Genomic DNA, 17,309 nt, shown 5'->3' with positions numbered 1-17,309 from the left:
TTTTGGGTTATAGGACCCTTCCCATTCCCAATCATTGTTTTCAAGAGATTGCTGCCGAAAGTGGTCACAGAAGTTGTCAACCCAGTGCCTTCCAGATGTTTTGGTCTACAGTTCTCATAAGCCATGGCCAGCCTTTGAGAATTTGGGAAGCTGAAGTCCAGAAACTCTGGAGGATGGCACATTGATTATCTGTGACGACGTTCTTTCCGAGTTCCTATCTTCACTATTTTGACGTTGTTCACTCAGACATTCACATTGGCTTGAAATACATTTTCATATTTCTGGAATTAAACATCTGGATTTTGTTTAAAGTCATATACTTTTTGGGCCGTATCTGCAAAATCACTTTCTCCTGCTTATTCCTTTGGAGTTGTACAATATGTTGCCATCTTGCTCCTTCCTTATGTGTGACATAGGCTACAAATAGATTATAACTTCTCCACATCGGCTGTGTGAACAGAAGATAATCTAGGTGAGTTGTACATTAACATTATGTAACCAGGAGTTCATAGATGTAGCCACTTGCACGTTGTATGTTCTTGCAAGGCTGGATTTGGTTGGCTTTCTGTCCTGTGCATCTTGGCTAGGATGGCACAGACAGCGCTGTCTTAGATATATCTCAAAAATGTTCACAGCAGTTGTTGAAAAGCTGTGTGTGGCAGACTCAGTAAACCTGTTGTAGTGTTTGAACACAGTTTACTCTGTGGTTCAGTCTCATCATTTAAAAACTCCTTGCCAGCCCAGGTTTTGAGATTTTTCATGCAACTAGACCCATTGGACACCTAGATAATCCCTTTGCAGTCTTTACAAATATGATGTAGAATTTTCCTTACTCCTGGAATTTCCATCAGCCTTGATGTGAGATTGTCATAACCTTAACAGTTTTAGAGATCTTGTAGCACCTTTGAGACTAACTGAAAGAAAGAAATTGGCAGCATGAGCATGAGCATGAGCTTTCGTACAATTCAGTCTACTTCCTCAGATGCATTTATCATCTGAGGAAGTAGATTGAAATCTACAAAAGCTCATGCTACCAACTTTTTTCTTTCAGTTAGTCTCAAAGGTGCTAACAAAACAGGGAGAGAACCACTAAGGTAAACTGTAAATTGTAAGATTATGTTACTAATGTTTGTTACTTTATGTATTTAGAAGCATGGAATGACAGAATAATATACCTATCCGGAATTGTAATTTATTTTATGCTGATGAAGACCATAGTGAGTCGAAACGGCCACACATTACTCCGGAGGTAGCTGTCTGAAGGTTTCGCACCATGTTTCTTTTGTTGAAAGCAGTCAATTTTTGAAGGATATTGCCAATAATGGAATGTTATTTCAGCCACAAGAGCTACAAATTATTATCACCATAGCTCCTTGATTGGATTATCCTGCAACAGCAGAATATTGCCACCGTTCATAGTCTATTGACTCCATCCTCATCATTGAGACTACTAGTTACCACTGCTGTTGTTGTAAAGTCTTTGCTCTCATCATTGGGACTATCAGTCACCAGTAAATAGCATTAATTTCTACAGCTGGCTTAGTGTTGTTAATGTATATAGGAATTGTCCATCATTGTTGTTCTTTACTAATTGTGATACACATACAAATACACATTTTGTAAGAAAATGTTGTATCTTTATTATAATTACAGTATTTAGTATTGAAGATTTACAATTTACCTTAGTGCTTCTCTCCCTGTTTTGTTAGTTCTCTCTGTAAGCCTCCTGTTTGTTTTGGTTTTCTAGTCTCAAAGGTGCTACAAGATTTCTCTACGTACTGTTTCTACAGACTAATATGGATATATTTTTAAATCTTAACAGTTCTTGTTCCTTTTAACATGTGTTCACATTTGTTGCTAAAGCCACTTAAAAACATAAGATAGTCTTGGAAATCATCAGATTACCATCAGATCAGATGAGCCTTACAAACACATTATTAGTTAGATTTAACCTTTTCTAGAAGCAGAAATACAAAGGTTCTGGTAAAATTTGTGTGTGCATACTGAAGAAATATTACCTCTCTTTAACATGCTTGTTTGTTGGTAGTAGTGTATCTGGCTACCAAAATGCTGACAGACATTGCTTGAAGAATATGGAGTTTATTAAAAGGCAATGCTTTATATATGCTTTCATTTTGTTTCTACCCTGTCTTTATCCTTATACAGGATCCAAGGTGTCTTCCAAAGATTTAAAAAACACGGTACAGTTTTAAAAATTATTTGTACAAAAGTTAAACAACTAAATGTCAGTTTTGTTTTTAAAATACAGTATGCAATTACAGTGGGATCTTCCCTTGCGCAGGGGATCCATTCTGCATAAGGAGAGTTCCACATATGCTTGCACCCCATTGCGAACAATGGGGCACTTGCATGCGACACGCGCGCCATTTGTTCCATTGTCGTGTGGATTCAGCGTATACTTGAAGCCGCATGTGGTGCAGACACACTGTAATATGTATATATAATATGCAATTAATATATAATATGCAATTAAAACCTAATCCGCCCCGCACTCTCAGGTCAGGTGGGAGACAACTTTTGAGAGTTCCCAATGTGAGATATGTGGTGTCTGCGCATAGGGCTTTCTCTGCTTCGGTCCGGCAGACTTGGAACTCTCTCCCTGACGAGCTCCGCTCGGCCCCCTCCCTGGAGTCTTCTAGGAAAAACCTCAAGACTTACCTCTTTCGTCAAGCTTTCCCCCACGTGTCCTAATGCCATCCTTCTCCTTGTGTATTGTAATGGTTGGAACTGCTTCCACTGTGTTTTTACTGGTTTTTAATTATTAGGATTGAATGATGGATTTTATAATTTTGTATTGTATTGTTTTAATATGAGGGGACTCTGGTTGTGTAATTTTGTATTTGTATTATTCTGTAAACCACCGTGATCGAAGGAATGGTGGTATATAAATAAAATCAATAGAAGTATAGTGTCTATCTAGATCAAGAGAAGTAATAGTGCCACTGTATTCTGCTTTGGTCAGGCCCCACCTAGAATATTGTGTCCAGTTCTGGGCGCCACAATTCAAAAAGGACATTGAGAAACTGGAGCGTGTCCAAAGGAGGGCGACAAAAATGGTGAAGGGTCTGGAGACCATGCCCTATGAGGAACGACTTAGGGAGCTGGGGATGTTTAGCCTGGAGAAAAGAAGGTTAAGAGGTGATATGATAGCCTTGTTTAAATATTTGAAAGGATGTCATATTGAGGAGGGAGCAAGCTTGTTTTCTGCTGCTCCAGAGAACAGGACCTGGAACAATGGATGCAAGCTACAGGAAAAGAGATTCCAGCTCAACATTAGGAGGAACTTCCTGACAGTAAGGGCTGTTCGACAGTGGAATGCACTCCTTCCTCGGAGGGTGATAGAGTCTCCTTCCTTGGAGGTCTTTAAACAGAGGCTGGATGGCCATCTGTCAGGGATGCTTTGATTTGGATTTCCTGCATGGCAGAATGGGGTTGGACTGGATGGCCCTTGTGGTCTCTTCCAACTCTACGATTCTATTATTCTAAAATCTCATTCATTCATTCATAGTTTAAAAAGTTAAAAACAGATAAAAAATACCACTGCATTAGAATATTTTTTTATCACATAAATTGTAAACTGAAGGCATGCCCACAAAAAAAAAATCTTTACCTGCCAGCGAAAGGCATGGGGTGAAGGGGATCAACTGAACTCCCACTTTAATAATAATAATAATGTACTAATAATAAATAATAAACTTTGTATGGGAGGGATTTCTGGTGGGATAGAACAACCATTTAGAAAGTTCTCTTCCAGGTCATTACCAAATCTGCCTTTGATGGTGGTGGGACAGAGAGAAAGCCTTCCTCAAACAGCTTAGGCAGGGAAAGAAAATCATTCTTGTAGTGAGGACTGAAGCTGTATAGGGCATTTCTGCAGCCCGTAGCCTGTGCAGCTGTTTCAACCAGGGAAGGGGTTACATGTTCCCTGTAATAAGTCCTGGTCAACCGCTTGGCCGCTGCATTTTGGACCTGCTGAAGTTCCGAATTAAACATTCCAAAAGTTTAATTCCAGAAATATGAAAATATCCATTCAACGTGTTTGAAGATACTTGTTGGTGTGGGATGTGGGCTGCATGTGGCCCTCAGGGTTTTTTTGGGGAGGGGGGGCAGCTGTTGAAATTGTTTTCTTCATAATGCTCCAAAATGACTTCTAGGGGGTGTGGAGGGCATTCTCACCACATTTGGAGCTCCTCTGAATTCCCATGGGGTCAAAACAAACTTTTGCAAAAAACAAAACCCTAGGTTTTTTTCCAGCTTTTTAGTAATTTCAAGGCTATAAATTAATACAGTACACCCACGCCAAGCACAGGCTTGCCATCCGCAGTTTGAGCTTCCATGGACGGCAAACCTTCGGTTTCTGAGTGGCCGTGGACCCACAGCGACGCAAACAGGAGCATGCTCCCATTGAGAAGAACATTTCACGTTCTTTACCATCTGCGGGGGATCCGGAACGGATTCCTCGCAGATAGCAGGGATGTTCTGTATCCAGGGAGGTTCCGTTCTAGACACACGCACACACCCCATGGATGGCAAATTCTGTGGGACTTCAAGTCCCATTCTCCTCAATTATGGTGTGATGAACACACAGCCGTATCTTTAAGGGCACATGCATGCGCCTCCATTAAGACGAATGAGGCAGGGCCATCAGTGGATGCTCCAGTCTGTGGGTGGCAAGGCTGCAGATAGGAAGAGCCAACTGTAATACAAATAGCAAACTGTCTGTGTCGGGCACAACATACTTTTCTAATGACAATAATTGTGAATAATACCTAAAGCAATAGTTGAGTGACACATTTTCTGTTTAGAGATTTAGATCAGAAAGCCTGGTGTCAACTAGCAATTACTTTATTAAAATTTGTTCCTTTTCAATCTGGTATTCACAGTATTCCCCCCAGGCCCATGAACCAAGCATCACTTTTTGAACTCTATAATAAGAAACAGTTCAGATTCAAATCATTCTTCAGCTCTTGATGATACAGAATTCATATTTTATCATTACTCAATAAATGACAGTGTTGGTCGTGTAGAAATAAATGTACTTGGAATGTCAAAATCAAGATTGTTATTGGCAATCATGATTTCATTTTTAAAGCTGTGCAGTTTTTTTCTTTATTTTTATCCTGCCACTTATTCATAAGCGATTTTAAACTATTTAAAATTTTGACCTATTCACACTTTTCAAAGAATTACAGCTTCTGAATAGACTTTTGCTATAAATGGTCAACACTCAGTTAAAAATATATGTCTTGTTTTACTAAAGGTGGAGAAAATAGTGGGGCCTCATCTGGCAGCTCTTCAGGAATTCTTCCCAGCACCCCAGCGAGCAGTTCAAAATCTTCTGCAAGAAACCTGAGCTCCTCAGCTGGAGAAAAAGAGGAAGGCAAGAAGGTCAGGCGCCAATGGGAATCCTGGAGCACGGAGGATAAGAATACCTTCTTTGAGGGTCTCTATGAGGTAGGTGTCTCCAGGAGCTCATTGCTACTATGTCCTCAAGCAACGTGTTCCAGCGATGTACATGATCTATTTATATTAAATTTGCTAAAACGTTTTTAGTTTTGTTAAGTGTTAATTAAAATTAAAAAATAAGTGCTCCTTGTCTATCCCTCTCCTGAGGTCACTGGAATCTAGTCTGTCTAATCTTGTCTCTCTGGGACATCCAGCTGTTTCTGACTGAAGTGATGCTGTCAGGGCAGGACTTGGGATCTGATGTTCAGGGTCTCACTCAGTAGAATGCTACAGAGCTGACATGCCAGATTTTTAACTGAGTGAAGCATAGTTTGAGTATCCCTTATCTAGAAATCCAAAACCTGAAACCTTTTGACATGACACTTTGAGATTTGATTTTGGAATATTTTGAACTTTGTTATTCATCGTACAGGTAGAATACAGTGGGCCCTTGCCTTATGCAGGGGATCTGTTCCGGACCCCCCCTCCCTCCGGCGCAAGACAAAAAGCGTGTATGCTCGAGCCCCATTGAATATAATGGGGCTCGTGCTCACACCGTGGCTGTGCTCACGCACCACTCTCCTGTTTGCTGCACGACTTCAGCGTAAGCTAAAAGCTGCCTATACTGAGCCCGCATATGGCGCAGGCTCACTGTTGTATGTACCTGTACTGTATTTGCGATCATGAAGAGAGACGCTAGGCTCTGTGAAATGTCAGGAGGAATGGATTCCCATCAGTTCACAGATCCTTGCATCTCTCCAACTGCAAATACAGTACAGGTACTTACTACATTCCTTGTATTCCTAAAGCCAAAAAAATTCCAGTTCTGAAATACATCTAGCCCCAAGCATTTCTAATAAGGTATACTAAACATGTAATGCATATTGCTATTGAAAAGTTGAAGGGCATAAAATCATTAAGTCCAGAGCCTAAAATTACAGTGAGCCCTTGGTATTTGCTAGAGTTTGGTTACAGGACCTCCCATGGATAGCAAAATCCATGGATTCTCAAGTCCCAATATATACAATGACATAATAAAATGGTGTCCCTTATATAAAATAGCAAAACCTTGATTTTGGAATTTGTGTAGTTTTGGAATGGCTGTGGATGGTTGCATCTGTAGATAAAGGATCTGTAGATATGGGGGGGGGGGGCTGCAACTGTACTTGCATTTACGATTCTTGGACACTTTGCAGACATAGCTATTTCTGTAGGCATTCTGCAGTCACAACTAAATTCTGAAAGCCTTTCTGCTACTGCAGAATGCATAGATTACTGCAGATGATAAGTATTAAATCAGACATCTAGTTCTTTTACATGTTCAGGAGGAAAATATTGTCCAAATGTATGAAAGGCTGAGCCAGACCTAGAATAAGCTTTCCAGCTGCTTATTCTTCCTGTCTCTAGTCTACCATTTGTTCTGTTTTTGCATTGCTTTTTCAGCATGGAAAAGACTTTGAAGCAATTCAGAACAACATCGCCCTAAAATATAAGAAGAAAAGCAAGCCAGCAAGCATGGTGAAAAACAAGGAACAGGTTCGCCACTTCTACTATCGCACCTGGCACAAGATTTCCAAATACATTGACTTTGATAATGGTGAGCATGCTGCAAGGTTTATTTTATAGTTGATGCAGCTACATGAGACTCTGTTATCCACTAATGATCTTCTGAGCTTGCAGAGTAGAAAAAAAAACATCCCTAAGGGCATTTCCCTCAGGATGGTTTTCATACTGCAGGTTGGATCAGTGCATGTACATAGGTGAAACCGTCTAGAAATCCCATGGTAGAAGAAAGGTGGGGTAGTTAATGTTTGTATGGAGGAGAGGGAATAGCTTTAGTGTGTCAAACTAGTGTTACCCATAAGGCCTCCGTCTGCAACCCAGGTGACATTCTTATGGCAGACCAGGAGAATTACAGTATTCATGAAAGTAAAGATACTTAGCTTCCCTAATTTCTGCTCCCCTAATAATTTTACACTGAAGAATTGAACTGGATGAGATAGACCAACATGCCCTTCAAAGGCTGGACAGGTTCATGCCTTCTGCAAATTTTGGGTTAAAGCTCTCATAATCTCTTCCATACCCTCTGTGGTTTATATAAATTGTAGTCCAAAATGCATAGAGGGCATCAGGTTGAGTACTTATTCCAAAAGACTCATGATCAGGTGCCGGCACTAATCTGAGGAATGATTGTCATTACGACGAGCTTTTTTACACTGTCAGAATCCCTTCAGTGATGAAGAAATGCCTCAAAGTTAAAATAAAATCATATATAAAATTCAAGCTACTTACAGTAAATAAAACTTCAAATAATAAGAAAATAATCAAATATCTTAAAGAGATACATAAAATTTCTGGAAATGTTGAAATTATATGGGGAAAAACATATAACATGGGTTGTTTTTTTTGTTTTTACAGTAAAGAAAATAAATTTGGACAGAAAATGGGGGGAAATGGAATGTTAATCCCTCTGTACAGACTGAAAGTCATTTTGTTGCTTTAGGAACATAGAGTTCATTCTATATAAGGTTGTTTGGCATGAAACTATTGTTTTGGATATACTGGATGTAATAATATTTATTCAGAATAAAATTAACAAATTGACCTTTTTTAAAAAAATTGCTAGAAATGGAGCTACAAGGCCTAAACCTTCTTTAGCCAACAGCAGGAAAATTAAAAAGAAGAGATATATGGGGGTGTATTCCATTGCTGATGGACTAAAGCAGTGAAAGCTCTGTACCTGTACTGAGTTATTCTGACCTTCTTTCAGGGTTATATTATGATAATACAGGGCTTTTCACCATTGAATCCCTCTCTGAACAGAGAGTCAGCAGTAGGCTGTGTGTGAAATAAACAGGGCTTCCACTAGTCTTCCTTTCAAAGAATATTTTGGAGGCATGTATCACATTTATCTTCTGGTTTTCAGTGTAAAATGTGTGATAGCACTGAGGCTTAAATAGATTAGTCTTAACAAGAATATAGTTGTTAATAATTAAATCTCATTGATTCAGTTCATCTACTCTAATTTGAAGTAGCAATTAGATTTAGGCCTGAGTTTGATATGTTGCTGATAGTTAAAATATTGTAAATTAGTTTGTCTAATCAGAGAGAGCAAACTACATTGGAAGGACAAGAGACAAGGCCATGTCTCTAGGGAGTGGGGCAGTTCCTATGCAGGAGGCAGATATGTGAATGAATGTGACACGTAGAAGCAGAAGTACCAGGAAACATGCTTTGACTTTGAAACTACACAGTTGATTTCAAGCTTTCCCATTAATCAGTGATTTTGAGGAATAGGAACAAAAGCCTAATTCCTCAAAGAGCATGGCTCTCTTTGAGGTTTCTGTGCATAGAAGGGCTCCTGTCAATTCCCAGAAGAAGAAGAGATACGTTGTGGTAGTAGATGATTCTTTGTTGAGAATATCAGAGGCAGTGGTGTGTGGACCTAATCAGATGTCTTAAGAGGTATGATCCCCCCCTGAGACAAAGGTGCATGAAGTAATTGAGGTTGGCAGGAATTATCAAGCCCATCAACTGTTACCCCTTCATTCTGATCCACACAGGAACAAATTGTCTCTGCTTCAACATATTGCAAGGGGCTATGAGGGTCTGGGGTAAGAAGTTGGAAGACCTGGTGAAGGATGTGGCCCAGGAATAGAACACAGAATAATAGGAGTGTACTGAGGAATCTCAGAAATGTTTCTGTAAAGCATTTGAAAAGGTTCCCCATGAAATTCTTACAGATAAGTTGGTAAATGTGGTCTGAATAGTGCTGCTGTTAGGTGGATTTGTAACTAGTTACCGGACCAAACCCCTAGTACTCACCAATGGTTCCTCTTCATTCTAGAGAGAAGTGAAGTGACTACTGGGGTCCCACAGGATTCTTTTTTGGACCCTCTGGCCTGTTACAGACTGCCAAAATAAAGCTGCTTCAGGTCTCTTTGGAGGTATGCTATTTAAATGATGCATGGGTCCTAAGAGTCCGGAGGTCGCGCCAAAGCCACACTCCATTCCTAAGCACTGGAGTGCAGCTTTGGTGCAGCTTCCGGATTCTTAGGATGCATGCATCATTTAAATAGCATACCTCCAAAGAGTCCTGAAGCGGCTTTATTTTGGCAGTCTGTAACAGGCCTCTGTTCTTCAACATCTGTATAAATCAGTTGGATGGAGGAATAGAGGGCATGCTTTTCAAATTTGCAAATGGCACCAAATTGGGAGGGGTAGAACAGGTTCAAGATTCAAAATGACTATAACTGATTGGAGAGCTGGGCCACAATTAACAATATGAATTTCAGCAGGGATAAATGTAAGACACACCTGGCTCTCACGTTTCATGGGGGTTAGGGGTGGATCCTGTGAAAGTGGAAAAACTGAAGATTTTAAGCCCCCCCCCCTAAAAATGCATGCTACAGTCTCCACTGTTGCAGATATCTCTGCCTAACTCTCAGGCTGCCTCCACCACAGTTACATCACCAGTCTCCAAGCCTTCCCGCCTCTGCTTCCTAGGATGAATGACACTGCTGCAGAAATTTCCTTTAGTGTTGTCATCCTTCTTTTGTGGAGAAGGAAGAAAAAGAAGACAACACTAGAGGAGATTCTTACTGGGCTGGCAATAGTGACAGTGGCTCTTGGTGCATGCAGCCTATGATCATGGCGGTTTCTGCCTACACTTACCTGCCTGCTCCCTTGCTCATCTGCTTGCTTTCCCTCTCACTGGCTGGTTTGCTTTGTTTGCCTTGCTCAGCTCACACACCACTTCAGCAGACCGTCCACCGTCTGCCTCTCACTGGGTGCATCTCCCCTCCTTGCCCCATGCCAAGGTCAGCTAGAATGAGGGAGGGGGTAACAAGGAAGAAGTTGAAAGGGTGCTGGATGTTGCTGATCAGTAAATGCCTTCTCCTTGCCCACTTCCCTACCTTCCCTCTCACTCTAGCTGACCTTGGTTTAACATTATCATCAGGGGCCTGAGAGGGCAGAAGTGGCAGGGGAAGATGCACCCAGTGAGCAGCACATGGGCTGAGTGAAGCAAACAGAGTGAACCAGCCAACAAAAAAAGAAATCTGCCCCCTGCCACCCCTGTCTTCTCAAGTCTCCAATGAAGATGTTAAACCAGGGCCAGCTAAAATGAGAAGGGTGATTGGACAGTGGGCAAGGTGAGGGTATTTGCAGAAGCAGCACTATCCAGAGCCCCTTCACCTTAATCCCACAGATGTTAAACCAAGGCCAGCTAGAGAAGGGGCACAAAGAAGTAGGGAAAGAACAATTTTGTCTCATCTGTGAGACTGTCATTTTCTGCGTAGAAGGGGCCAAACATACAAAATGTAGGTTATTCTGCTTGCTTCTGCTTAGACAAAAAATGTAAGAAGGCTTTGAGGACCCGTGGTAGGTGGCTCAATCCTCCTTAGCCATTCAATTGTGTGACAGCTCAATGCTCTGGTGCCAAATGAAAGGGTAATCCACTGACAAGGAAGGACTGATGCTCTTATCTCTGTAATTGTGGACCTGTTCCTTTAAGTAGAGTAAGGGGGGGACCCAAAATATAGTGCGCCCTCATTATACGCGGCTTTCAGCATACTCTGAAAGCTGCGAGGGAGCCGTGCGTGGGGCACAAGGGGCAGCACGTCCCATTCAGATGAATGGGGCGCGTGCCCAAGGCGTGCGCGCGCCGCCGCATGTGCGCGCCTTATTATTTTCAATGGGACTCAAGCATACACATTTTTTTTTACACAGGGGGGTCCAGAACGGATCCCCCGCGTAAAGAAAGGGCACACTGTACAGACTAGCAGACATAGATGTTGATGACAGAATGAATGGAGCTAACAGGTAAATGACAGGGATTAGGAAAGAACCCAAATCCCTACCCCTACTAAACAACTACAATGCAAAACAATCAGCCCAAAACCAGATTGACACTCAGAATGGGAGGATGTTTAGCCCCCTCTTCACTGGAAATTACTGTCACACATGTGACACAAAATGGTTCTTTTCCCTGTGTAGAGGAGGCAGAACATCCAAGATGTGGGATAGAGAAGCTGGCGGACAAGGCAGATTACTCTTCTGCTATTTGCTGGGGCACTTGCGTGCTGAATGCCCTCCATATAAGGTGAATGTGTCCAGCTTGTAATGTTTCACAAAAGTGGAATGAGCCTTCCAGGTAACCACTCTGCATATGCTAATGGGGCATTGCTTGAAAGGCTGCTGAAGTTCCTGTGCTCCTTGTGGAGTGTAGTAGAACAGGACCAGTTACTGGCATCCTCATGGACTTGTAGCAGGCACTGCTGCACTGCCAGATCCATCTGCTCAAGGAAGATGAAGATAATTTTTCCCCTAGGGACCGCTGGTTGTATGAAACAAACAGGGAGTCCATGCTCCTCAGACTACTAGTCCTCTTAAGGTATGCCTTGATGGTATGAACATCTAGCATGTTCCAGATCTTCAAGTGTGTTGAGGGCCTGGGACAGAACGTTGGCAGTATTACCTGTAAAATGTTCACCTTTGAAAAGGTAAGGTTGATTCTCAGATGCACTGCATTTGGCCTGGTGATGCAGAGCTCCTTCCACACAGACAGGACCCCCAGTTCTGAAAACCTGTGGGCTGTGTGATCACCATCAGTAGAATGGCCTTCCAGGTGAGATGCTTCAAGGATGTCTCCTTGATGGGCTCCAACGGGGCCATTGTGAAAGCCTTGAGAACAGTGTGGAAATCCTAGGAGGGGAATCTGTAGACTGCTGGGAGAGGCTGCCAGCATCAGCCCTTTCATGAATCTGAGGACATGCGGGTGAGATGAAATTATGACCCCTTCCTGTGATGGGAGGACAGACATGACAGCAGCATTCTTTTGACAGTATTGGGTCTGAAGGAACTCCAAGACCAGGGAGACAGATAACTTGAATCTTGCGCCTTTCATCTGCACCACTGCCTGAATTCCAGAGGGGTATACTCAGATCTTCTCCATGCAGGGTCACCTTAAGGCCAGAATGGTTTCTATTATTCATGCTCCTGTAGAATGTACCTTTCAACAACCAAGAGTGAAGTTGGAGCCAGTGTGGGTCCAGGTGGTACATTTTCCTTTGGGAAAGAAGATCCGGTCTCATTAGGTTGGGGAGGCAGTCTCTTATCAGGGTGACTATCTCAGAATATCATGAACATCTGAGCCCCAGCAGTATTAGCATGGCAGATACTTCTCTTGCCTTTCTTATAAATCTGGACAGAAGTGTTGTTGGCAGGAAGGCATACGTAAAGCCCCTGGACCATGGCAATATCAGTACACCTACCCCCTTTGTGCCCACTGTCTGGTACCATGAAAGGAACCTGGGAACTTTGTGATTGACAGGTGATGTGAATTGACAGGCCGTCTGAACTGGTTCACTATCAGCTGGAAGACCTCTGGGTGGAGGCTCCACTCTCCCTGGTCCAGGTCAGTCTGGAGCTGAAAACACCCCATAGGTGCTCTGCCTTGAGGGATCGATGGAGGACCTTTCTCCATTCCTGCAGGAATCTTGCCTCCTCCATGAGGGGACAGAATCTGGTCCCCCCTTTTCTGATTGATACAGGCCTTGGCTGTAATAGAGTCTGTTCTCTTACTAGAAATTTGAATGCAAACAACACTACGCTGAAGGCCCTAAGCTCCAGCCAGTTATGCTCTGTTGAGCTTCCTGCTCCCTCCAGGTTCTCTGTGTCTGGTGGGATCCCCAATACGTTCCCCAGCCATGGAGACTGATATCCATCATAACACGGACTTTAATTGTCTCCCAGAACTTCTCCACTTCAATATCACTGTCTAGAGACCCCTGCACTTATAATGAAACCCTGATCTTGAGACTCTTTCTGGAGGCAAATGGCCACTTGGTACGATTGGGACAGCCATTGCAGAGATCTGGTGTGGAGTGATCATCAGGCCTTGCAGATGTGTCAAGAGAGCCAAATCTGTCTGTGTGGTCAACTTGCCCTTGGTCACACTCTTCATTTTTGGCAGGAAATTCATTACGCTGCATCTCATGTTGATACAGGCACCCAGGTGATGGATCATGATGCCTCTTCCCAAGATTTACTAGAAAACCATGACAATCTAAAGATTCCAGACCACATTGCACATGTTTCTGGCCCTGCTGGAAGGGTGCACAATGCACAAACATAATCCCAAAAAGGTTAGGCATGGATGTGTTCTCTATTCCAAGCCACCACCAGTGCCATCATAACTTTGGTGAAGATTCTGTGTGCTGTGGTCAATTCGAACACAAGGCCCAGTACTGGCAATGCTTGTAGTTGTATGCAAAGTGGAGGAACTTGAGGTGTGCTGGATGTGTTCAGATGTGCACACAATCATTAACTAAATCCAGTGAGGCCAGATAATTGCGTGGCTGGATAGAATTGGGGATGCTCAGTATCTCCATCCTGAAGCGTTGCTTCATGATTAACATGTTCACCCTTCAGAACCACTCACCATGATCTGTTCTTCTTGGTGACCAGAAAGACACTCAGATAAAGGCCTCTGAAACTCTGTAATGTAGGACTTCTTCCATCGCCAGGTTACCCAAGGACAGGAAGGCAGAGGTGGCTCTCAAGAACACTCAGGAGGCTATCTCATGGGCCTTTAGAAACTACTTCTCTCTGTGTCATGTCCAGGGCTGAATTCATCTGGGCAAAGGTGCTCAGGAAGACCACTCTTCCAGTGCGAATCAAGGTTAGACAACCAGCAGCAGTGAGATGAGGGATCAGGCAGATGAATGGCAAGCAAAAACTGCCTCGGTTCATGGCCACGCATACCATGAGTTGGAGGGGGCTATTGGTGGGATAGGAGATGGAGATGAGGAGGAGGGCAAGGAGAAGAAAGGATGATGATACTGCAGAGACTTTTGCAGTAGTGTCATCTTAGGAGGCAGGGGTGGAAGACTTGGACAATGGTGGAAGAAATTTCTACAAACTTGCAAACAATCAGTTCAGTGGAAGTAAACCCCAAGAAAGCTGAGGACCCATTGTATTACATTTAGGCAGGAAAACGATTATGCCTACCTTGATGTGAAAGTTGAGGGGTCTTATTGGAAACCACCCTATATGAGGAACAGTTTAGGGAGTTGGGTATGTTTAACTTGGAGAAGAGGAGACTGCAAGGTATTCAGGGACCGAGGGTGAGGGTTGGGGACATTTGGGGTTTGTTTTATTTTATTATTTTGCATTGTATTAGCCTCTGTTGTTTCCTGCCTCGATCCCCAAAAGGGAAGAGGCGGGATATAAATAAATACTTTATTATTATTAATAATAATGATAGCTATCTTTAAAGATCTGAAAGAATGTTTTTTAATAAGATGAAATGTACTAGGTATCTTCTGTTCCAGGGACTGGAATACTAACTTATAGATTCTGATTTTAAGACATTCCACCTAAACATTAGGAAGAATATCCTGATTATAAGAGTTTTATTACAGTAAAATAGGTTGCCTTATTGGGGGCGGTGGACTCTCCTTCTTTGGAGGTCTTTAAAGAGAGATTGCATTACCAGGAGTGCTATAACTGTTTTTCTACATGTTAGGAGGTTAGTCTCCTCAAAGTCAGTAAGCTTTATTCAGAAAACTGGGTTGATCACAGCATAACAGTGTTGTCAGGGCTGAAGCATTTTTGGTTACACAGTATGTTAAAAGCACATAGCAATTCAAACAGTTTTCTTGGGCTGACATCCCATTGGTCTCCAAACCAAAGCATTTTCTTTCCCAGGACTACCCATCTTTGTTTCTCATCTACCAGGCATTCTAATGGAACTGATCTTAATAGCTCACAGCTCATTTTTCTTCCCCACACATTTGCTTATTATTTGGCACCATGACTGCTAAACAATCCTTGTATAACACATCCCATCATCCAGTATTAGGAGGCATATCAAAGCATATAGCTAGGAAGGCAATCCTAACATTGCACCCTCCCAGGCTAAATCTACCCCCCCCTTTTTTTTTTTTTTTTTTTTTTTAACAGCAACCAGTATAATACTTAGGATTGTTATATCCAAAATTAACTCAGTGCGCTTTTTCAGGGCAATGTTCCATTAGAAAACATATCAAAACATAGCTAGCAAGCATGGCAGGAGCTATGATTCTGACACTGTGATTACTAATATTATATGATTTGAATTTTAAAAATAATTTGTGAAAACCATTTTGAACTAACTACAGAAAGATCTCTTGATCTTTGAGTTAAAACTTGTAAATCAATTGATAATATTTACTTTGTTCTCTCAAGAATTCCTAAATAAGAAAGTGTTATGTGTCTGTAGACTTAATTAAAGTGTTTCTTTTGTGTGTTTTTTCCACAGTCTTTTCTCAAGGGCTGAAAAAATCATCCCTGGAGCTCTATGGCTTAATTTGTTATGGGGAGCTAAGGAAGAAGATTGGGGGCTGTGAGTATACACAAAAAATACAACAAAAGGGGAACTCTGTAGTGGAGAGTCTCCTGTTTTTTAGAAGGTGAAATAGAAATTCACCATGGTCAGCTATATTGTATTGAGCACTGCACACCTCTCCAATTGAGACAGATTACCAAATTTCTCTCCTCACCACGACCTTCTTAACCACTAAAGATAGCTACAGTAGCTCAAATAATTCAGCAACATCTGCATATTGGGATAATTGGTGCCTAGGCATCTCTTTATCATCTAGAAGCAAACTATCTCTTTGTCTCAATTCCAAAACAGACTGCAGAAATAATCCAGTTTGAGACTGCTTTAACTGCCCTGGCTCAGAGCTAGGGAATCCTGGGAAATGTGGTTTATTGTGGCACCAGAGCTCTCTGACAATGAAGGCTAAATGTCTCACAAAACTACAGTTCCCAGAATTCCCTAGCATTGAGTCAAGGCAGTTAAAGCGCTTTCAAACTGGATCATTTCTACAGTGTGTTTTGGACCTCAGTCTCTGTTCCTTGCAGGATATCATTTTCCCCTCTCTGTCCAAGTTGTATATACTCTTCAGAGGTAGTTGGGTATAGGGATATGATAAAAGCTTGTTAAACACATGGGATTTTGCTTTCTGGATGCTTGGCTCAGGTCTTTTATGAGCTGTGAAGTTTGGCACCTGCTTGATCCAGGTATGAGAAGTATCTAAAGGTAGCTGATGTCGCCTTGGTAGATGCTCAGAGTGTTGTTCCAGGATTTAGCCACAACCTACTCTTAAGATCATATCTTGGATAACTGGTGTGGATTCCTCCTTGTATCAGTCAAAAATGGGACTCACAGTGAAAGTCTATTTTGGGTTCCTGCAGAAGAGGCAACTTATTGGCATGTGGTTCTTTGCCTGTGTAACCCAAACTGTTGATTCCTCTTCTGCACCAAACCAAATGGAGCTTAACAGTAAGTACTGTACAGGTTAAGTCTCTTATCTGGAATTCCAAAATATGCTAAAATCAAAAATAGTCTGCATGAGACGTTGATATAATGACAACTTTGCTTTCTGATGCTTCAATGTACACAGACTTCGCTTCGTACACAAAATTATTAATACTGCATATAAAATTATGTTCAGGCTATGTCTACATAAAGATGTCTCATTATGTATATGCAAAGGTTCCAAAATCCAGAAGAATCCCAAACACCTCTGGTCCCAAGTCCATAAAAATAATCATGATGAAATTATAAAGATCAAATATAAATGTCGTTAATTTTCCTACCATGTGCAGCTCATAAACATTGTATTTTGTTCTTCAATTCATTTAAAGGTATGGATGATAAAAATGCAGCTAAGCTCAATGAGCTTATCCAAGTTGGGTAAGTAGTTTTTCTTTTGTTTTTATTCACATAAGCACTATATACATTTGAACATTTTTATTATGCCAGTTCATAAACTATTCAGGACACGAACCAG

At 41.8% G+C, this 17,309-nt stretch overlaps 1 protein-coding gene across 5 annotated transcripts in view; it reads left to right on the top strand.

Annotated features, from left to right (window-relative positions):
• LOC149306280 (protein cramped-like) overlaps positions 1-17,309 on the top strand; it is a 50,062-nt gene that overhangs the window by 8,539 nt on the left and 24,214 nt on the right. For all 5 annotated transcript variants that reach the window (XM_089539918.1, XM_089539920.1, XM_089539917.1 and 2 more), the window contains exons 3-6: positions 5,282-5,475; positions 6,910-7,063; positions 15,770-15,853; positions 17,164-17,212. In XM_089539918.1, coding sequence (XP_089396044.1) covers positions 5,282-5,475; positions 6,910-7,063; positions 15,770-15,853; positions 17,164-17,212 — 481 coding nt within the window. The remainder of the gene's footprint in view (positions 1-5,281; positions 5,476-6,909; positions 7,064-15,769; positions 15,854-17,163; positions 17,213-17,309) is intronic.

This window comes from Sceloporus occidentalis, unplaced genomic scaffold (assembly GCF_023333645.1).
Source record: "Sceloporus occidentalis isolate IW3139 unplaced genomic scaffold, rSceOcc1.0.p SCAF_10, whole genome shotgun sequence".
NCBI lineage: Eukaryota > Metazoa > Chordata > Lepidosauria > Squamata > Phrynosomatidae > Sceloporus > Sceloporus occidentalis.
This window is presented reverse-complemented; position numbering and strand designations above follow the sequence as displayed.